Below are 22480 nucleotides of genomic sequence, written 5' to 3'. Positions count from 1 at the left end.
AGGAGGAAGTGAAAGAAATACTCACAATGGGAATAATGCACGCACTCATACGCTGTTGTTTTGGAGCGCTTTACGTCATTAAAAAAACATTCAGCATTTACATTTCACAGTGGTCCTCTAAAAAAAAGATTATAGAGAACTAGTGTAGGCTACTTGCCACTATATTTCAAGCCAGGATAAGGTGAAAGCTACTCCACCTAGAGCACATGGGCACAACGGAGGAAATAAAAGCAATCTTGTACATTGTGACACACTTTGACTGAACCCACACCGTATTTGAGAAGAGTGCCTACCAGAATCATTCAACCGAATGCAAACAAATTCAAATTGAGTAACAGGATGTCCTTTTGTATACGAAATATGTAAGTTACACAAGTTAACGAAACTTGAAACGTTTCAGATGTTCTTCATTCTTGGTCACATACACCCAGGTTAACATTGACATCAATGGATAGTTTATACTATATAAAAAATATATAATATATATGTGTAACCTAATATTTTATTATTATCAAATATATATCTTCTTTTATTATATATTTAAATCTGAATTTTATTTTACACATGCAACTGTGTTGCACAATTGGAAAGGTACTGGCAATGCAAAACATTGAATTAGCAACGTATTTAAATATGGTGCATTTTTAGTTTTACTTCCTCTAGGATTTCTTTTTTTTCCCCCATTATTAACAGATTATGATCTATTAATTTTCACCCTATTTGCAATGACTGATATGGAAGTGGGGCACAACTATTCCCAGCATAAGCCGACACACCCACGGACCATCTGATGCATATTAGCGCACAAAAAAATGCAGAGAACTTCCTCTCTTTGGCAAGCTATTCTGATTGGCTCAGTTTGCACAACTTCTGGAAACAAATTCATGTTAACAAGATTTCATCTTTACCCAGTCCTAAATTATGGAAACTTGTTTCCACCACTGAATAAAAAAAAAAGAACAAATTAATTGCGACTTTTTGTCTCACAATTGCGTGTTATAAAGTCAGAATTGCAAGGAAAAAAAAAAACAGAAGTGCGACTTTTTATCTCACAATTCGGACTTTTTTTCCCACAATTGCGAGTTTACATCTCGCAATTCTGACTTTGTAACACATAATTGCGAGTTTATATGTCGAAATTCTGACATCTTTTCTCAGAATTGTGAGATATAAACTCGCAATTGCGACTTATCAGACAATTCTAAGGTGAAAAAAGACTTTTCCCCTCAAAATAGTTTAAATCTCACAATTCTGACTTTATATCATGCATTTCTGACTTTATAACATGCAATTGCGACTTTATATCTCGCAATTCTGACTTTATAACACGCAATTGCGACTTTATATCACGCAATTCTGACTTTATTTCTCAGAATTGCGAGAAGTAAACTCGCAATCGTGAGAAAAAAAAGTCAGAATTTGTGAGATAAAAAGTCGCAATTACCTTTTATATTTTTTATTCGATGGTGGAAACAAGCTTCTATACTAAATAGTACCAAAATTAATGGTTCGGTTGGGCCTTTTATATGTCAGTCAGAACCAGGTTACAATATGTAGGATTTTTTGCAGTAAAATATCCAAAAACCACTTGGCCAATGTTATAGATTTTGTTTATTAGATTACTTACAATATCTCCAATTTTTTTAATTATTTGTAAATCGTCAGAAAATTGCGATTTAACCAAGGAAACGGGACGTGTGGGCAAAAGTGAGGAGTCGCTAGTCAATGGCGTCATATCCGCGTTACCCTCGATTTCTGCACTCGTACTGCCAGAGTAACCATGGCGACAGACGTGGACAACTGGGTTATGCCCAAAAGGACGCTCACGCGGTTGTTGTTTTGTTCAAATATTATGGACCATGGCAAACAGACTTAAAAAGAGGACTAAAACGAACATCAACATCTTCCGAGATACCAAATGGACAAGTAAATACAATAACTCACTGTATGGATTTTAATTATGAGAATATAATAAAAACACCAATCAACTTTTGCACAATATGCATCCCTTTAATTCTAAAAGGACAGAAACTTTACATCAGGTCAGACATTTCCAAGCATAAAGGAAACAAAACGAAATATGTGAGCTATTGGACCCTTCTCTTAAATTCATTTTCACATTAGTGAGGTGATAGCTGTGTTTGAGTCAACTACTGCTTTGTGGTAAAAAATGACATCTTGTATTGTTACGTAAAATCATTTCAAACATTTCAAGTTTTGATTCGGAAATACCTCCAACGCCAACCTAGATCAAATGAACGGCAGGCTCAGAGGACAAGAATGAATTTCCAAGCTGAACAGGGAAATAAAAAACCTTCCAGGAGCAGCGAGCAGAACGTTGGCGTGAGTAGGAAACGTCAAGTGTCTGACACAAAAACAAGACGGCTGTCATCATTTCAGCAGACGGAAAAACACTCAATTAGGAAAAAAAAAAATCAGTTGTAAAGCATTTTGTTTCTACAGTCAGTTTGTTCAGCCCCTGAAGAATTGCCTTTGGAATCTCATTTCACACTGGTGGCATATGAAGAAGACAAAAAAAAACTGGGACAGTCTATTAAACGCAAGTCAAGTCATAATAACGTAAGCAGCAATTCGGTTTATACTGAGGTTCTGTGACGGAGAAAACATAACTGGATAGTATAGGACATGAGACGGATGACGGCACACGTATGAAGGTCCAATAACTGAAGTCTTAAAGCTTGGGTTGACTCTCTTGATCGCTGTGCTCTGTGTAGAACAGAATGTAGGCCTTGGCTTTCAGCACAGCCTCCTCACTGACCAGAGTGACCGTGCTGTCGTTGAAGTGGTACCATTGGCCCTCGTGACGCCCGTATGCCGTGTAATGTCCTGAGCCGATGCTGCGGGAGAGAATGGAGAGGGAATATTGTATATATATATCTGTGATCTGATTATCTGTGCAGAGTGTGAATTGTTATAACAGGAAATAATAGGAAACAGCCACTGATATAACATCCCCCCCTAGTGGATTACAATGAAACAGAAGTTCAGGCTGGTAAATGAGTTGTATATACTATAACCTTTTACTTACCCAGACCCATGATGCACCACCACTGCAGCAAGATCATACAGGCCTCTCTCAGGCAAGCTGTTTTCAGGCTGAATAGAATTACAAAATTGTTATATTTTATATAACAACAATCATATAATAAGAAGTATATTTATTATATAATATTATTGAATCATATCGATTTAATGTATAATTGCTTTTTTAATGTAAATATGAATTATTCAATTTTCTTAAATTAATAACTAATCGTTTTAAAGTATAGTAATATGAATATTATAATATTATAAAAATATAAACTATTATATAATGATATGTTAATATATTTGAGGCGTAATATGACACATATATACACAATTGTATTTTTATATTAAATAATGAAAAAAATCATATTAAAATAATTTTAATTACTTCATATATATATTGTAATAACATAATAAAACTATACATAAATATATTATTACACTTTATACTATTATAATTATAAATAATCTTTAATTTAATTAAATATGACATTTATATATTAAATAATAGGGCTGGCTATTGACTCAAATTTCACAATATGATTCGATTTCGTTTCACAACACAAGTTGCAATATGATTGAATTTCGAGTCCGATTCGATGCAATATTGATTATTTAGGATATCAGGTAAAATATGGCAAATTTTCTCAAGGAAATCAAATCTCAGCATAAACAGCATTAAATGGTTTGCTCTCACCTCTAACAAGTAGCTTTTCATGTCAAGGCCGCGCATGGGAAACTCTACATAGGTGTCAATCTTATTCCTCAGAAACGCTGTCCAGTGGAACCTCTTCAGATGCAAACAAAGCACCTGCACAGGCACAACACATCATATAACTATTACAAACTACATTGAGTATAAATGTATATTTCTATAGGGTACTTCCATCACCTTGGGCAGTTTCTGGATCCAGAATTTCTTGGTGGACTTTTGTCGCTTTTTGCACTTGTGACACATGTAGAGCTCAGTTTCATCAAGTTCCTCAAGGTCAGTGAAACTATAAAGGCAATCTGTCGCCGGCAGAGAGACGTCACACAACCTCTTAGTGTGGCTGGAGAACAACATGAACTGATTTTAATAGGGACTAATAACATCTCTTACCTCTCAAAGTGCACGTTGGCCCCGGCTCTTGGTCCTTTGTGGTTTTGATTCTGAACTGGTTGGGAATGTCCAATGAGAGATCTGGAGGAGAGCGAGATTTGGCATAACCATGGCAACAAAAGCTTTTAGAGTTGATGGACCAGATTGATGACTCACCTAGGAATGGATCAAATTTCCGAGACTCCGTGCCACATATCAAGCAGTTCACCTCATTCTGTAGGATGCCACCAAACACAGATGTAACGATAGTGGAGGTCCCGTTTCTAGCAGAAAAGCAAAACCGCTTTGCATTATTAAAGGTGTCCTGTTATCACTCCAATGGGAGTTTTGCACACATAGTATTGCGTTTTCGTCAGGGAACGAACACGTCACAATGTTCCTTAATAAATAATAATTCCCGCCCAAGTCATATATATATATATATACATAAAAGGGGCGAGGCCTGATTGAGTTGCTAGTGTGTTGAAACTGAAGGGCTGTGACATTTACCAAACACGCTCAGAGAAGTTGACCAATCACAACACACTGATCCAGTCAACCAATCAGAGCACATTGTGCTTTTTGGAAGGAGACCGGAACTAAACAGAGCGTTACTGACAGACTGGGAGGAGAGGTGCTGCAACAATGTCAAATTTGTGAAAACGAATGTTTTCAAGCTTTAAAACCAATTCTATTAGACCCCGAAAACAAAATGAAGACTTTGAACAAAGGAAAAACAGGTCCTGTTTAAATAAACCAACATGAGTACCGTTTCCCAAATGTGTTCAACAGAATCAGGCCCTTGTGAAAGCACATTTAGTCTGTCTATTCGCAGCAGGATTAACCTGCCATTTTGTTCCGCACAATCCAGTAAGCACGACACAACACTGCACTTCCTTTTCAATAACCCTGCAAATCCACTCAGGTCACCCTCACAGCCCAGGCTGGGGGCTTCCTCACTTGTCTACTGCTATTAATACAAACACAACAGGGTGGCTCTGCCTCTAGCAGCAGGCAAGTGTGGGAACAGCAGTCTCTGTATACGAGAGAGACTTCCCTCTGCGTGCCGTAAAGAGTTATCTTTATCACTGCTGCCCACGTACTCGCTAAACTAGCAGGGGAGATATGGAACGAGGGGCGGCCTGCTGAGATAGACCTACCTCGAATTAGAAATTTGCCCCGAACCATCTGTGTCCCGCTTTGACTAGGAAAAATGCAGTTAACTGAAGACAAGTTGTGCATTTATATATATATATAGAGAGAGAGAGAGAGAGATACTTTCTGCTACTATGGCGCTTGCAAAAAACACTGCGTTTGTTTGAGTGGTCCAAAATGTCAAGTTCTTGCTTAACCAGTGGCGTAAAGCTGCCTTTGACGGCGAGTAGTACGGGAGCTTTGTGGAGATACGAGCTAATGCAGAAGTTTCAGATCTGAAATGTAATCCACAATATGAGCGTGAGCGGAGAATGACCGGTATTTTTCCACTAAAACATCATTCTTTAAACACTATTTCGATAAAATGGCGGTTATGAATAATTCGGAAATAAATAATCATTTTTTACATTGTACCAACTTTTTCTTTCAGACATGTTGCGTGTCATTTTTTGTGTGGATACATGATTCACATGTTCATTCAAATCATTAATTTACAATTTTTAGGGGTCGACAGATAGCGGATTTTCCGATTAAAAAAAAACTATGTTGGACTGCACTGTTTCGCCTCTAGAGGCCGCTCTCGCACTGGATAACAACATCAAACCCTCAAGCGACAGATGCAACCCGGAAAAAGTATCAATAGGGATTTTTGCCGATCATTCCAGCAATCTGTTATCGGTGCCTATTAATCAACAAAACCAATCGGATGACTTCTATTCATTTTAACATGGTGGATAAGCAGCGGGTAACAGAAAATTATGTGCAACTGCCAAAAGGGGAATAAATGTGACAATCGTTACGCGAATGTCAAGAGATTAAGTTCTGGGCAGGGTTATCTGTTTGTCCAAACAAAGGAAGACATGGGAGTAGAATTATAAATCTATGTGTTCAGAGGGGTATCATACATGCAGCATTTGCTCTCGGAGGCATGTTTGGGTCGGTCCGGGCTCAGGGCGGGACTGGGCGACCCGTTCTTGCTCCCCTGCATCTCTCTGTGGAGATGATCCAGCAAGTAGCGCAGAAACTCGTGAGCGTCCTGTTGCTGGTAACCCCTGCCAAAACATCAGATAAAAGTCAAAATTGATCCCATTATTTTCTGAGGCCATGCAGGCTATTGGATAATGTTCAATAGCAAATTGCTATTGGTTTAGAAAAAAATTATTTGGTCTGGCAGCATATTTCAAAATCAAGGACAGAAAAATTTATAATTTAATATTTTAGGTCGCTAATATTACAATTAGTTCATATAATCACAGAAGTCAATACATGTCATCAAACAGAAAGTAAAAATATTTGGCCTTTTTTAAATTATTGGCACTGCGCATTCTGAGAAAAAAAAAAGAGACTTTTTTGGCAGTGTGGGAAACCTTTATTTGTGAAAATACAACTATTATATTTGTAAAAATTATGATAATAAGATTACAAAATCAAGAAGTTCCTATCTATAGAATAAATCTGTTTACTTTACAGATTCATTTTTTTATTTAGTTCAAATTATTTATTTTAATTATATAACTTTGCATTAGTAAATAATATTGGTCGACCACTAGCAAGAATGGATTCTGGGTGCTTGAATAATGAAATATGTAAATGCATTTTAGTGCATTGCTTGCAATACATTTTAGTGACTTGCAATACGTCTTATAAAAGCTCAGGATGACAAATCCAAGGAAAAAAACTATTAAAAAACGCAATAAATTGTGTGATTTTATGATACCTGAAACTTGGCATTATTTTCCAAATGACATAAAAGAGGGCGTCTGGGCTGAAGGCAGTCTGACTCCCCTGCCAAAGTGAACAGAGTGTTTTCCTGAACTCCTCAACCAGAGATCTGCACAACAGAGCAGAAAAACACTGGCATTACAGTGACTGATACATTAGGCCTGTTCTGGGGTGGCATAGAGCAGAGAAAAAACTTGGATTAATGCAAAGAATACAAAGTATCTCATCATATAATTGTGTGATTAGGATAACAAAATATATGACCTGCTCTCATCCATGAAAACCATAAACAAACTACACAAAGTAAAAAAAAATTAAAAAAGACCCACACTATTAAATACAGGTATTAAGGATAACCAAAGAGTTAATCAACCACATTGTGTTTTGGCCATTTTTCAGTCAAAGACAAGACATCCAAAAAAAAAAAAAAAAACATGCATATTTTTGGGCAAAATCAGAAATAATAAAATAAGTAAATAAATAAAAACAATTAAAAAAAAAAAAGTTGAATTAAAAAAATAGGTTTTAAATAGATGTAGTGATATTTAAAATTTCAAGAATTCACATTTTTTTATTGTATTATTTTTGTATAATTTGAGATATGCCTTTATAAATCACTTTTTTAAAATTACAAATATTTTTGTCATGGTATATTAATTCTGCAATTAAAAGAATTGTCCACATTTTTTATTGTTACAATCTCTCTCTCTCTCTCTTGATAATGGGTTCAAATAATTTCTATAATCACTCATTCAAATAAATAAATGTTACGCACTCTGTGTCTGATGCAAAGCAGGCAGAATGCTAGATCCAACAAGCTAAAATTAACTAGTAAGCAACTGACGAGATTAGAATAACCGTCTATTTTACACTTCAGTTCAAATATTGCGCAATAACAGCTTTACGCTGTAAATACTGGCAAATGACCATGATAAAAGTGGGATAATCCACAACTAGCTGTGCATTCATTTATTTTGAATGCACTACACTTCACATTTGGTGGTTCTTTGCCTCCATGTCATGCATTAATATCATTTAATGCACAGATTATCCCTTATATATATGATACTGTAAGAGCTTACATACAAATTAAACTTTCTTTAACATAAAGGACACTATTCTCTTTGCCATTCAGTGGAGAGGACCTTACACACTGCTGTCCCCCTGACTCCTGGTGTGGTACATTCTCCTTCCTGCCGTTTTCCCGCTTCGTAAGGCCACCGAGGGCAGCTCCTTGAAATAACAGCTGAACACCTGGATGTTACTGGAGACAGGAAACAAAAACCAGCGTTTAACTAAACAGACTCAAAACCTTTTAGTATATCTTTCAAAAGGCAAACTAAACACTGACAATATGCCAGAATCCTCAGAAACCTTGCCAAAGCTTCCTTTTCCATGGATTACGACCAGCAAAAGTCCACAAAAGGAAAGGTTACTTTTAGTTAGATTTAAACCTTATCTAGGCCTTAAAACCAATGCAGCTCATCAATAAAAAGACCCATGACAGGTTAAAAATAATTGTGACACTATAATAATTAAATAATGATCATTAAAAATAGTAAAAGTAAAATAGCCTTTGCGATAATCTTTTATCATTCTGTAACTCGAAAAATTCCACGTGAACAATAAGACGGCGAATAAATGACGACCATGTTCAATGCTTCCCCCACTAGTTCATAATCACACAGGCCTTGTGGTTTATGATATTTGGCATGAGCAACTCGCTGAGGTTGAGCCAGTGTAAGGTTGGCTGCGGTGAGCAGGCAGACGGCCTAATCAGTCACCTGGCTTCCAATCAAGCTCTACTCCAGCCAGCTCACTGGCCACGGAGAGCAGAAAGCCACTCAAGCTCCTCCAGCCGGGCCACACACACCCACACAACAGGGTCGTGGGGGTCGCTCTTACCTCAGGGACTGGAGGATGGCATTCATGAAGCAGGTGTTGCCCAGATTGCGGAGGCCTGTGGCACAATGTGCTAGAGTGCCATCCTGTGTGGGGACATTTCAGAGAAATTATGGAACCAGTGCACATTTGAAAAAAATGATGCATACATAATTTAAATTTGAAACTAAAAGTGATTGTATACACACCACTAGTTAAAATTACAAAGCAAAAATCCAAGTGCTTCTGAACAGTGAGATGACCAGAGATTTCTATGAACTGTATTTTTATTTATACATTTACTATTTTTTAAAATCTATAATGCTAGACCAACACATGTAAAATTGTTGGCTTCTTTTGAGCTTAGAATGTTTATAATAATAATTAGTTAGTAGTTCTAAATATATAACTAATAAATAGAAAATAACATAATTATTCAAAATGTTTCCAATATTGATAATAACTGAGTATCAAATCATCATATTAGAATCATTTCTGAAGAATCAAGTGACACTGAATTCAGCAAAATTCAGCTTTGCATCACAGAAATACATTTTATTTGAATGTATATTCAAATAAAAAAACATAATTTTAAATTGCAATAATATTTCACTTATTAATTTTTTTTTATTCTATTTGAAGCATTTTACATTTTTTTAAGCTCCATATTATTAGCAAAATATTCAACTTCAAACATTAATAGGCTACAACATACTGGTAAGGGAAATCATAAGAAATACAAAACCTGAGTCATATAAAGGGAAATCATTCTGAGAGGAGAATTTTTACCTTCCAGTAATTAAACATGCATTATATGGTGAGATACGTAAATGTCCACATTGTGTTTTTCTGAAACACACTGGGCCCTTTTGCACACATTTCTAGAATCAAACTCAACTTACGCTGTCTTTCTTCAGCTTGCTGTCATGAGAAGAACTGTCTGACAGCTTTCTCTTCCTCTGTCTGTCGGTATTAGACACAGAGCTGAACAAAGAGAATAAATCGTTTCAAAAACAATGTATTCATGTGATGATGATTGTTGAATGGATGCACTTCGACAAACATCAGTCGTACTTTTCCAAACTCTGAAGATGTTCTCTGACCCTCTGCACATTTCCTAGTTTTGTATCGTTCACCACAAATTCGTCACATCTGTAACTACAGAAGAAGAAGAAAAACAATGAAAGATTAACACCAACTCTGCTCACTGAATAATATTGTATGCACTGTCCCTTTAAGAACACTTGTATCTTATTAATCTATTTCTGTAAAGAAACCAACCAGTATGTGCTAAAACTGTTGCAGTCCATACACACAGAGTGCTGCTGACTCTTCTCGCTCAACTTCTCTCGCTCTGGCTTCCTTTGACCGCCACCTGGAGCCTGAATGTCCTCAAAATGCTTTTTGGCGTGGCCGTTAACATACCTGACACAGCAAACAGATGCAAAGTGAAATTTATATATTATTAATCATTCAAATTTGACTGATTTTAAAAAAAATTACTTAGTAAAATAATTTGAATACATTTTAATAATACAATGCAGCTTAAACATAATTCTTCACAATAGTAAATCAAGGAACTCTTGATTTACATTTGAATGTAATATTAAGTGTAAATCACAAAGAAAACCACACACACCGAAACCACACAGACTAAAAACATCAGTTTAAGCACTCACCTTCCACAATGCACGTTCAAGCACGTCAGGCAAACCCACGGGCTTTTGTTTGACCGGCAAACTACAAAAAAAAAGATAAAATAAAATAAAATAAAAAAGAAATGAAGAGCTCAGATGCAAAAGCCTCTAAGTGCCATTTGAAATTTTCTTCTAGAATGATAATTTTTATCAAGCTTGTATATTTAAGTTCAGTGATTTCACTTAAATGGCAATGGCAATGATAATTACCTATTAATTGTTATTTAAGTGAAATTACTGAACTTAAATATACAAGTTTGATAAAAATCATCATTAAAGAAGAAAATTTCAAATGGCATTTAGAGGCTTTTGCATCTGAACTCTTTAAATATATATACATAACATCCATGATATATCATGGCATTTTACAAATGTATAAAACCAGACCATCTTTTCTTATTTTGAATTTCTTAAAAAAAAAAATAATAATAAATATATATATATATATATATATATATATATATATATTTTTTTTTTTTTAAGAATATATATATTTTTTTAAAGAATTTATATATATATATAAAATCAGCTTCTCTTGGGGTTATATATATATATATATATATATTCTTTTTAATATTTTGATATTTTTTCTTATTTTATTAATTAATTTTCTCCAAAATTATTTTTATTTAATTAAATGTTTTATTTATTTATTATTTAAATTATTATACACTTTACCACAATGCATATTTTTAAGCTCTATATTAAACAACATACATTCTTCTCTATGTTTTCTATATTTGTAAATATTTTCTGTATTTGCACAATTTTTTATAAAATTTATAATTTTATAATATTTCCATAATTATTTTTTTCCCTTCAAAACATCATTTTACAAACATAACAAGGCATTAATTAAGTATAAATCCCGACCCACATAGCAAACACATGAAGAGTTCAGATGCAAAAGCCTCTAAATGCCATTTGAAATTTTCTTCTTTAATGATGATTTTTATCAAACTTGTATATTTAAGTTCAGTAATTACACTTAAATAACAATTAATAGGTAATTATCATTGGCATTTAAGTGAAATCACTGAACTTAAATATACAAGCTTGATAAAAATGGTCATTCTAGAAGAAAATTTCAAATGGCACTTAGAGGCTTTTGCATCTGAACTCTTCACATGTATCCTAGTGTATAATAATAACCAGTTTTGCGCTGAGCTGAGGTGGCATGCTAACCACAAGTGAAAGTAATCTCTAGCTGTGTCCTGCTGGGAGAGAGAGCTTTGTTCTAATTGCCTTGATCACCTTCCCTTCTGAGTGCACAACAAGCATCTGAATTAGCTGTTGCTAAGGAACGGTCGATTCTGGTGAATGCTGGTCTGTGCACGACCCAACAAATGTGGAAAAAGTCAATAGACCCCGTGCGTTTCCTCGTACCTGCTGTGCAAGGTTAAGAAAGCTGCAAATGCTGTCCTGTTGTAACATGCTTTATATAATCAAATGTGCTTCATACTTTGGTTTTATCAGGAACAAAACAACCTAAGCAGGTACAATTTGTATGATTTTTTACAATGAATCTGACACAAAGTAGTGTATAATTGAAGCTATCTTGAATTATATGGTATTTAAGGTATATGATTCATATACCAAGCTTTGTTTTACTAATTTCATTATTTTAAGTGAATATTAAAGTATTTTTTAGTAACATGTTTCATTAGCGTGAAATGTGTTAAACATGAGATATGGGACATTTCTCATGTCCCGTGGGTGTGCTGAAGGGCCACTGGTGTCACATCCAAGATGTTCATGTGTTTTTTTTTCAGTGTAATCTTACATGACCAAAAATAAACATTATCATACACTGCAAAAAAAGATTTTTCACAGATATTAAGAAAATACTAGGCTATTTCAGTTTCCACTTTGAAATTTAACATTCAATTCAATTAGGGATGCATGATATATTGGTGATGATATGGGTTTTAACTTATTTTTCCTTCATTTGAAACATGTCTATACACAATATAGTGTATATATAGGCTTATACAGTAGTCAACATTTTAAGTGGATCAAAAAAGTTAAACCAAGAACAGGTATTGTTCAAAATTCATGTTTAACTTGTTTTGATCCACTTCAATTGTTGGCTGCTGTTTGTGTGTATAGGCTTCACAATATTATATTATTCACAATAATATATATATTATGTGCATGATGTACATTTACAAACATTTACTAGTAGTTTATATTCACTACAAAACATATAAAACTTAAGGAAATGTTTCTGCATTGATATTTACCAGACATATCGATGTCAAATATCTAAAATTAGTCCAATGGGCTCTATGCACGGCGTTATTTCCGGTGAAGGATTAAGGATGCTCGATAACTTCCGCCGATCATAGAGTCCAATGCAATACCGAGAATTTATATTGAATTTTATACTCCATGGTTATACTAATGAAACGTTAGTCACAAAAACAGATCAAACAGACACCCCTCGTTGTGTTTATGCTTCTTTTTAAAATTATATTAAATAAACATAACTATATATAAAATTACATTTAAACGTATGTACGTTTCGTTTCAAAGACGGGAGGACAGTAAATATTGAAGACTCTGCCATAATCCCGTTTTCCTCGGTTTTCCTCCGCTTTAATCTCCACAACCGGAAATGGACGAGCATCCTTACGTCAAATGCGGAACTTATGCGTGCATATAGCCCATTTTAGCCAACTAAAAGTCTGGGGTCAAAAAGAAAGAAATGTACACTTTTGTTCAGCAAGGACACATTAAACTGATCAAAAATGACAGTAAAGACATTTATGAACATTTTCTATTGATAAGACATGAGCATTAAAAAAGCATATTAGAATAATTTCTGAAGGATCATGTGACTGATGACTGAGGAAATAGCTGCTAAAAACTAAGCTTTTCCATCACATGAATATATATATATTATATTTTACAAATGGCCAATTTACCATTGACAATAACTTGCTTTCAAATACCACTTTTAATAACGTTACTTTCCTACATTTAGTTTAAAATTTAGATCCTCTTAGATTCCATTGTTTTGAACACATTTAAGCACTCATATTTAAGGCCATGAATGCATTAGCATTCCACTACTGTTGTAAACACGTTTGCAGACGTTATTTCCGGTTTATTTTAATATCAAGGTCTGCACCTAGACTGCTCAATTTTTCTCTACAATAATACATAAAGACTGTACAGCCGGTCGGTATATTAAATAAACAGCTCGACATAAAGCAAATGACAAATTTAAATCCAATCAAAGATTTAAAAAGCCAAAGCGGTCTCACTCAACTTTCTGAAGCAAAGGGCAACACATTTTCTGTACAAAAAAAAAAATGAGTAAATGTGACAACCGTTTAATATTATTTAAAAACAAAACATTGAGCCTAAAATGTATTCATAGAACAATAAATTTTGCGCTTAGCAAGTTTTAGCGGTTTTGGGTGTTGTGTGAAGCTAAACTAACGTTTAATTTTGGGGTTTTAAATTAGTACTTTTACGAAATATGATAATTTAACCTCATATTATTATAGTGTAACGTTACGATTATGGTTCATTCAAATTTCAGTTATATTTGCTTTAAAAAACAACACAAAAGTCTCCTACTAGCGCGAGCCGCTGTGTGTAATCAAGCACTAACGTTAGCCGGCTCGGCTAGCTCGAGCTATTTCACAGGAAACGGACGTAACGTTAATTGTTAGTGATTATTAATGAATATCCATTTGTATCCGCATTTAACTCACCAGAACAGCACCATGAGGAAGGGGAACCGTTGGGGAAGCGGCTCGGATCCACCGTCATACAGACACTGGAGTTGAGATGAGGGCACTCCATGAGCCTGTGTCTGTGCTAGCTAAAGCACTAACGTTAGCTTAACCCAGTCTGTACTCTGCTCCACGATTTCTGTGTGTAAACTCGAAAAGTGTATGATTAAGAGCCACAAAATGTGTTTCGGACGAGCAGTATGTAGATTCCTAAACGTATAGATGTATTTGCAGTGATGTTGCTCTGCTAAGTAAGTGAAGACAGTGTTGTTATGGTAAGAGGGCAGACATGTATGCATAGACTCTGGCTGTCTCAAAACCTACTGAGCTCCCTACCCAGACAGCAGAAATACAGTCTAAATAGGGAGCGTACTTGACAATCTTCACACTTTACTTTTAATCGAGAAAGCCAAACTTTACTTTTAAACGTTAATCGAGAAAAGTCATGATTTAATTCAGATCCTGGGACATACGTAGGCTACAGCAAATGAGAGAGAAGAAATTTGTCATAGTCATACTGGATGATAAGTGAGAAAATGTTAAAAATGCCTTAGTGTGAAATAGTATTTGTCAAATATTTCAGAAGTCTACGATTTTTTTTTATTAGAAAAAAAAAATTATTATGAAAAAAAAAAATCCCCTTTTTTTCTTTAATGTGTAATAAAATAAATGATGTAAATCCCCAGTGACGGGTAGGTTTAGGGGCGGGGTTAGGAGTAGGCCATTATCCCTGATTGGTCTTAACCCCAGTGACGGGTAGGTTTAGGGGTGGGTGCCCGTTGGGTCCGGATAACAGGAAAGTACCAAAATTAATTCTGTAAATGTTAATTTTAATTATTTAATTTTGTATTATTGAAATTTATTTATTTCATATTTTCATTTTATTTTATTTCTGAAGAGAAACATAAGACTATGGCTAACATAATAAAATTATTTCCAAAAATGGTAACTTTGTATACTATCTCTCTCTGTTCTCCCTTTACTGCCCCATGGGGTTCTGATTTATGTCTGCTGCTTTATCACCATACATACACTGATGTTCTCTCACAGACAGACAATGCATGCCACAGTTTTACATTTTAAACCATTTAAGACCTTACAGACATTTCTACTTAAAATCTTTATTGTGATATGACCAGTTTGACGGACATATAAAACAATGTAAATTAGAAACTTCCAAACATAGTAGACACAAGTATAAAGTACAAGTAAATAAGCAACATGTTATTTGCCCTTTTTTTTTAGTCAAACCTTTGCTTCTTTAAAAAAAAAAAAAACTAAAAAAACAATATGGCCAAATGTTTCAATGTACATTTGTGATTTAAAATGTAATGTAAGGAGATTTCAAGATTGGATTGTAGAGATTTCAAGGGTGGCTGGCTGTTCTTCCCCTCCTGTCAGCTCAATGTCCTGAACTTTCAGTGGCTGCTCTGTTGACTTCCCATCTTTCTTCTGACGTTTCTTCGAGCTAGGCCTAGAAAATGAAAAATTGAATTATAGAAATTCCAGCATAAATAGAAAAAGTGAAGAAACAAATAATATGGATTAACACAAACACAAATGTACTGTAGTGACATACCTCTTGAAAGCAAAGACAATCACCACAATGAGAATAATGGCACCAAGAAGACCAAACACAACACCCAGGATAATTCCTGATGGGATAATAATAAATTAATACCAGTGGATAAATGAGTTGAAAACATCATATTCGAGTTTAACTTACCAATTGGTACATCTGATTCATCTGAATGGTCCTCGTGGCCTACATCTATTCAAACAAATATACATTAATATACTTTTTTTTTTTTTTGCATATACAAGTTTCATTTGATAACACGCATACCAGCAGCATTGAAACACGTGGCATTGCACCAGTCAGAAGTGAGGAATCGGTTTCCATTTCCCACACACCCGGTCCAGTAGAAAGACTTGCATGTGTGATGTTGAGGACTGTAGTAATACCGCAGATAGTGACCGAGACATTGCCCTGCTTCTTTTGGAAGCATACAAGCTTTGCGTTCTGCAAAAAATAAAAAATAAAAATCTGTTTTTGCCACAGGGTGGCAGTGTTTTCTTCAGCAAAAAATGTTACGCATAAAGAATCGCTGTCATTGGTACACAAATGACAACACATTAATCAATCACAATGCATTTCATTCAAAACGATTTATGTTGCATTATTGCAGACGAATATGAGTAGAAATATCACCGTCTCTAGGGAACAGCTCTTCAGCTCTGCGAGAACAGTTTCTCATGCACTGCTTCTCGATAATGAAACGGTTTGCATTTCCCCCCTCCCCTTTGTACCGGAATGGAAAACAACTGTCTTTTACTTCATCGTAGTACATATAAACCTTAACTTCCGATTGACCCGACGTTCCTTCATCTGGTTTCAGACTGCAGGCCTCTAGATTTTGAAAAAAAAAAAATAAAGAAAGGAAGAGTACGTTATCAAAGATCTAGTAAAGCACTTTTTAACCCACTATTTGAACACAAAAGAATATATTTTGACAAATGTTGTTAACCTGACAATTGACTTCCATTTAGGAAAAAAAAAAAATACAATGGAAGTCAATGGGGTTCATCAACTGTCTGGTTACCAACATTCTTCAAAATATCTTGTGTTCAGCAAAACAAAGAAACTGAGAAAATGAGGGTTAGAAAAATACAACATTTTCATTTTTAGATGAACTATCCCTTTAAAACAGGATGCATTCTTATTGACTCACAATATCGTATGTGCCATTATCGTTATAGTTGTGTTGTGGAATCTTTTTTATCGTTATATAGCTAGTTATTGTTCTTAGTTTTAACAGGCCTTTATACAAATGAGATGCTAGGAATCATACACTTTAGCCACCAATTCGTAAAATAGAAATGAATAGTGCCATGATATTGTGTTGTACATTTTGCTAACTTGGAACAACAATGGAAATGGGAGTGATCTTGGTATCTTGAATGAGTAATGTGTAACTAGCCTGGATACAGTCCACACCTAGTTTTTATGAAGGTTGTAAATGTTGTCTTTTTTTTTTTTTTTTTTTTTACACACTTTCGTATTAGCGATTACTCGCATTTTAAACCTGGACAACCTTGACTGTGGCCTACAAAAACCTGAGACAATGGTTTTATTTGTGCCTGCGTACAGTTAAAAAATATTCTCTTGGAGCAGATGTGTAGTTGTAAGTCCACGTAAATTTCCAACAGTAAACAAACACAAATATACATTTTCTTGTTCTCATTAATATAATCAATTTCAATGTCCAGTGTTGTAGTTTACACAGTTCTTATGTGTGAAGTCTGATAAAACTTGTCCGTTCTCTGTTTGTGTGCATTCTGGTAATGATATGTGTACTGAGTGGTCTGTATAGCTTTAGATCACTGTAATGTTTTTGTAACTCCATTAACCTTTTATTTTCAGTACCAATTTTTAATGTGACTGCTTTTTCTGGTAAATATTATGCAAATTCTGTAAAAAACAAAAACAAAAACACACAGAACGCCAATTCACTGCACTACTTTTCCATTGTTCAATTAAGTGTGGATTTGAATTGAATTGGCCACGCCCCATGGGTAGTTGCATAGAAATTACAGGAAGTGGAATTTGCTGATTTACAAATCAAACAAATTTGAATTCGGCCATATAATAAAAGTTAATTTGTTGAATATAAAGATGTTTTTAAAAAAATTAAGTAGATGTTTAGGTAAAAAACCAAACATTTTTAGGGCTTTTTAAGCAATAATCCAAGGTTTGTCTCAACACACCTTCATTTTCTAGGTGTCACGGGGCTCCATAGACGGAACCCTTGCTCATGCTTTTATATCTTCACTTTACTTCATTTCATCACACAGAATACACAATACAACCTTGAGAATTCAAAATTCATTTTTAAAAGTAAGAAGATAAAAACACAAAGTCCAAACCCATAAACCTTATTATGACTCACAACACAAATTAATATCTTTACCTTTCTGTGTTTAAAAAAAAACCCAAAAATCTCTTACCTTGTTTCTGAGTTTGAGCCTGAATGCTGTGGTTCAGAGCAAAAATGAACAAAATAATGCCAAGTTCCCTCATAGTGAACCACTAGTTGTGTGAACACTGGCTGGTGTAGATGAACGTTTGCAAAACCGATAATCGGTGTGTGGGGAGGATGCTTGGTACTTTGGACTTCCTTGAGATAAGAGTAATAAATGTTAAGGGGGAGAAAACACTAAAGTTACTGTAGATTCACAGTATGATTTCTGTGTGATTTCTTTCAAATAACTTGATAGCGCAAATGAAAGTCAAATGAAACTTTATTGTTTTGCAGAATTTGAAATAATATAGCAGCAGACATAACTGATTGGACATGAATAGGTGTATATTGACAAGTTTATGTAAAATGCATGATTTTGTTTAGCACTTCTCAAATGACACCTGGAAGACTTCTTGACAGCAAAGACAATCACCACCGTTAAAATAATGACACAATGACACCAAACAGACCAAGTGCAACACCCCAGATAATTCCTGATGGGAGAATGAATTAATTGAATTAATATCGGTGGATAAATGAGTTGAAAATATAATATTCATCTTTCACTTACCAACTGGTACATCTGATGCACCTGAATGGTCCTCGTGGCCTTGATCTAATCAAACAAATGTACATTAATTATGTTTGTGTTTTTTTGTTTTTTGTTTTTTTTTTGCATATAGATCTCTGAGTAAAATCCCTTTTATAAGTTTAATATGATAACACAGTACCAGCAGCATTGAAACACGTGGCATTGCACCAGTCAGAAGTGAGGAACCGGTTTCCGTTTCCCACACACCCGCTCCAGTAGAAAGACTTGCATGTGTGATGTTCAGGACTGTAGTAATACCGCAGATAGTGACCGAGACATTGCCCTGCTTCTTTTGGAAGCATGCAAGCTTTGCGTTCTGCAAAAAATAAAAAAGAATACCACAGGGTGGCAGTGTTTTGTTTAGTCAAAGATGTCAGTAAATGAAAATTGGTTTAATTCAAAATGATATATGTGAAATATTACCGTCTCTTGGGTACAGCTCTTCAGCTCTGTCAGAACAGTTTCTCATGCACTGCTTCTCGATAATGAAACGGTTTGCATTTCCCCCCTCCCCTTTGTACCGGAATGGAAAACAACTGTCTTTTACTTCATCGTAGTACATATAAACCTTAACTTCCGATTGACCCGACGTTCCTTCATCTGGTTTCAGACTGCAGGCCTCTAGATTTGGAGAAAAATGAATAAGGAGAGTGATTTCTCACTGTAAAAAAATATTGTTGGTTTAACTTAAAAAATAAGTAACCTGGTTGCCTCAAAAGCCTTAAAATTTTAAGTTCATTGAAATGGAAAAATTGAGTTATTACAATGAAGGAGATTCATTTAATCACCAGAAACTCAAAATATTGTTGATAAAATAAGTTGATTTGACAAAAGAAAAAATATGATTACAAATCATGAAAATATTTTTTACAGTGGTCCTCAATTAAAATGTTGTAAAATCTACACTACATAACCTACATTATGCCAAAGTTCGAATCATCCATGAAAAGATGAGTTTTGTATCTTGAATGTTACTTTTAACCAGTCAGTCCACGCAATCATGTCTATTTTGATTGGCCTTTTTTTTTTTTTTTTGGCCGACAAACTGATTTTTTTCTCACACAAACCGCTCGTTTCGTGTCTTAGGCCATCAATGTGTACTTACATTTACGAGTCATTAAATCATGTTTAATTTGGACTTCTCTGTGCTTGCTCTTGAGGTGGTGACCATATACCTCCATTATAGGACAATTATAGGACCATTATACAGAAAATACTGTGGAAACAAAGACATCTTGGATGTCCTTGAGGTAAGCTAAAACATATCAAAAATTAATTTCAAAGTGAACTATCCCTTTAAGGCATGAAGACATTTTTTTTTTTGAAGGAAAAAACTGTTAGCTTTGTAATTTTGGTGATCAAATATGAGTTTTAAGGGGTACAATTATTGACTACAGGGGGAGTTTTGTAATAAGTAACATAAATTAGGGTTTTAAGTTTCTACATGAATGTTTATTGCATTATTTTAGTGTTACCATGATGGTGTTTTGTATTTGTTTGTAAATGCACCTTCTATATATTAGTATTTACCTCATCTTGTGATGAACTTAAATTCGTCGTGTGGCTTTCTCTTTACCTCCTGTGTTATTATGGTGGTTGTCAGTATATGTTAAAGGATCAAAACAGATTTTAGTTACAGTGTGGTTATGCTTATTCAGCAGAAAAGGACTGTTGGATTTACTGGTTTATTTATTTATTGTTTGTAAATTACACCAGTTTTAAGCTGTTTACATTTTACTGTATCTTTATATAATTATTCTGGCAATCAAGTTGTCTTAAAGTTTTTTTGTTTTTTTTTGTACACAGTTCTTAAATTTCTTCATCTTATAATAAGTTTTGAACTTGAACCATTAAAGCTTTTTCATCAAGACTCTGGATTAACAAATATTAATATGTTTCATGATGTTTCACTTTAAAGGGTCAAAATTAACTGTCACAAAATCTCTCAAATGTTGTGGGAATCTTCTCCACGTGTTAACGATTGTGTGACTAACTGTGGTCTACAGAAACCTAAGACAATGGCTTTATTTTCTGTTTGTACTGTTTACTGATTGGCAATCATACCTAAACACAAACATTCAATTGCCAATTTCACTGAGTTTGCATTTGCCACTGCCAAGTGCTTTACAGGGTTATTACTATTCTACTGGTTTAAACACTGTGACTATATACAGTAAGATCAAACCAGACATAAACCCTGTTAACAAATTAATTTATTAACCTTTGTTTTTTATTTATCTACATTTGACAATAACAACACTTACCTGGTTTCTGAGTTTGTGCCTGAGTGTTGTGCTTCAGAGTAAAAAGGAGTAAAATGATGACAAGTTCCCTCATGGTGAATCAGAGAGTCGAGTGAACACTGGGGTTCATGAATGTTTGAGGAAGTTTTTATGATCAGACATGAGATTATTTGGTATTTGTACTGTCTAAAGAGCAATAAAACTTAGAGGAGGAGAAAAGAAGTATGATTTCCAATAACTCGATTATACAGTGCTAAAATGAAACTATTATGGCATCAAGTTAAAGGGATCCTAATATGCCTTTTAATGAAGTCTTGATTTTGTTTTTGGTGTGTACTGGAAAATGTTTTCATGCTTGATTGTTCAAAACATGCATTATTCACAGAAGAAGCTCGTTGTAGTCCCTACCAGCCGTTTGTTGTAGTCCTTAAAAAAGTGATTTCTGTAAAAGAAAATATCTTCCTTTGCATTGCACTTTTAGCCTCGTTACTTTGCAGACGTTGTTTATGCTCAAACAGCAACATTACACACTGACTAAGTAAATATAAAAAAAAAAATCATAATCAAGGACCATCAATATATTCAATAATATTATAATATAACATAATATAATAATGTGTTTAATGGCCATTTTATGCACCTCATCATGGGAGAATTCTTCAGAGCTAGGTTACAAGTGAAAATAGTAGCATGATGCCAAAGAGGCTCCACAAATCAGGTTTCAGGATTCAGGTTTCAGTATTGGCTGTTCCTAGTGGAACATTAACACACTCTCGAGTAAATTCAAATCTCGAATCCCATCATAAATAAGATTATTAAAAAAAAATAACATGTAAATGCAAAATATATTTATTCTGGAGTGGCTCAGCTGGTATAACACTTCTCCCTCGCTTGACCTTTTGATCACTAAACGATCATCCATGTGTCTCCAGTGGGTGATTCGCATATATGTGACGTGACAGATTTAGCTTGGAGTGGCTGGAAGGTTGCTTCCACTGTGTAATAAAAAATAATAAAAAGGGTAGTTGCAAGTTAACTCACAATAGCGAGAAAAAAGGTCATAATTGTGAGGTAAAATGTCGCAATTAACTTTTTAAAATTATTTTATTCTGTGGCGAAAACAAGCTTCCATATAAAGTAGCTGTAAGTGTGTATAAGAAACAAAATCTGAACATCTGTATCTCGCTATTTACAATTTTTGTCACAAAATATAGGCCTACAGGGAAAAAAATAGATTTTTTTTTACTATTAAAAAACATTTTAAAAGAGACTGGGGATATACTTGTACTTTTT

The 22480-nt window shown here is 34.5% G+C and overlaps 4 protein-coding genes across 5 annotated transcripts in view; 1 reads left to right on the top strand and 3 right to left on the bottom strand.

Annotated features, from left to right (window-relative positions):
- The window catches only part of ca12 (carbonic anhydrase 12), a 73221-nt gene that overhangs the window by 32977 nt on the left and 17764 nt on the right, over nt 1–22480 (top strand). The gene's annotated exons all lie outside the window — the stretch shown is intronic.
- On the bottom strand, nt 1990–14663 carry usp3 (ubiquitin specific peptidase 3). The gene is made up of 15 exons (XM_039648203.2): nt 14310–14663; nt 10567–10627; nt 10169–10312; nt 9962–10045; nt 9790–9871; nt 8912–8994; nt 8157–8270; nt 7002–7115; nt 6190–6336; nt 4307–4413; nt 4151–4231; nt 3941–4059; nt 3746–3859; nt 3050–3117; nt 1990–2858 (listed from the first exon to the last, which is right to left on the bottom strand). The coding sequence occupies exons 1-15, from the start codon at nt 14398–14400 to the stop codon at nt 2693–2695; spliced, it is 1575 nt and encodes a 524-aa protein (XP_039504137.1). The 5' UTR covers nt 14401–14663; the 3' UTR covers nt 1990–2692.
- LOC120460441 (boophilin-H2) lies at nt 15436–18479 on the bottom strand. Its single transcript, XM_039648210.2, has 6 exons — nt 18339–18479; nt 16543–16740; nt 16177–16353; nt 16057–16101; nt 15910–15985; nt 15436–15804 (listed from the first exon to the last, which is right to left on the bottom strand). Exons 1-6 carry the CDS (start codon nt 18409–18411, stop codon nt 15675–15677), a joined length of 699 nt encoding a protein of 232 aa, XP_039504144.2. The 5' UTR covers nt 18412–18479; the 3' UTR covers nt 15436–15674.
- Nucleotides 18691–21309, bottom strand: LOC148965081 (kunitz-type serine protease inhibitor A-like). Of its 2 annotated transcripts, XM_089127508.1 has the most exons (5): nt 21209–21309; nt 19368–19565; nt 19084–19260; nt 18924–18968; nt 18691–18846 (listed from the first exon to the last, which is right to left on the bottom strand). In XM_089127508.1, exons 1-5 carry the CDS (start codon nt 21279–21281, stop codon nt 18791–18793), a joined length of 549 nt encoding a protein of 182 aa, XP_088983634.1. In that variant the 5' UTR covers nt 21282–21309; the 3' UTR covers nt 18691–18790. The 2 variants fall into 2 exon arrangements, with proteins under 2 accessions (XP_088983634.1, XP_088983635.1); XM_089127509.1 differs by lacking the exon at nt 18691–18846 and having other exon boundaries at nt 18901–18968.

This window comes from Pimephales promelas, chromosome 25 (genome assembly GCF_988280905.1).
Source record: "Pimephales promelas chromosome 25, fPimPro1.hap1.1, whole genome shotgun sequence".
NCBI classification, from domain to species: domain Eukaryota; kingdom Metazoa; phylum Chordata; class Actinopteri; order Cypriniformes; family Leuciscidae; genus Pimephales; species Pimephales promelas.
This window is presented reverse-complemented; position numbering and strand designations above follow the sequence as displayed.

Bases quoted from the DNA above. Each gene is read 5' to 3' on its own strand.
- usp3 (XM_039648203.2), bottom strand. From the start codon at position 14,400: ATGGAGTGCCCTCATCTCAACTCCAGTGTCTGTATGACGGTGGATCCG. The intron at 10,046-10,168 runs GTTGGTTTCTTT...CTTCTTCTGTAG, and splicing joins AACAGTTTTAGCACATACTG to TTACAGATGTGACGAATTTG. The intron at 4,232-4,306 runs GTGAGTCATCAA...GCTCTCCTCCAG, and splicing joins GAAATTTGATCCATTCCTAG to ATCTCTCATTGGACATTCCC.
- LOC120460441 (XM_039648210.2), bottom strand. From the start codon at position 18,411: ATGAGGGAACTTGGCATTATTTTGTTCATTTTTGCTCTGAACCACAGC. The intron at 16,741-18,338 runs GTAAGAGATTTT...TTCAAAATCTAG, and splicing joins GGCTCAAACTCAGAAACAAG to AGGCCTGCAGTCTGAAACCA. The intron at 16,354-16,542 runs GTGATATTTCTA...TATTTTTTGCAG, and splicing joins AGAGCTGTTCCCTAGAGACG to AACGCAAAGCTTGTATGCTT.
- LOC148965081 (XM_089127508.1), bottom strand. From the start codon at position 21,281: ATGAGGGAACTTGTCATCATTTTACTCCTTTTTACTCTGAAGCACAAC. The intron at 18,969-19,083 runs GTACTGTGTTAT...TTGTTTGATTAG, and splicing joins CACGTGTTTCAATGCTGCTG to ATCAAGGCCACGAGGACCAT. The intron at 18,847-18,923 runs GTAAGTGAAAGA...TTCTCCCATCAG, and splicing joins TGCATCAGATGTACCAGTTG to GAATTATCTGGGGTGTTGCA.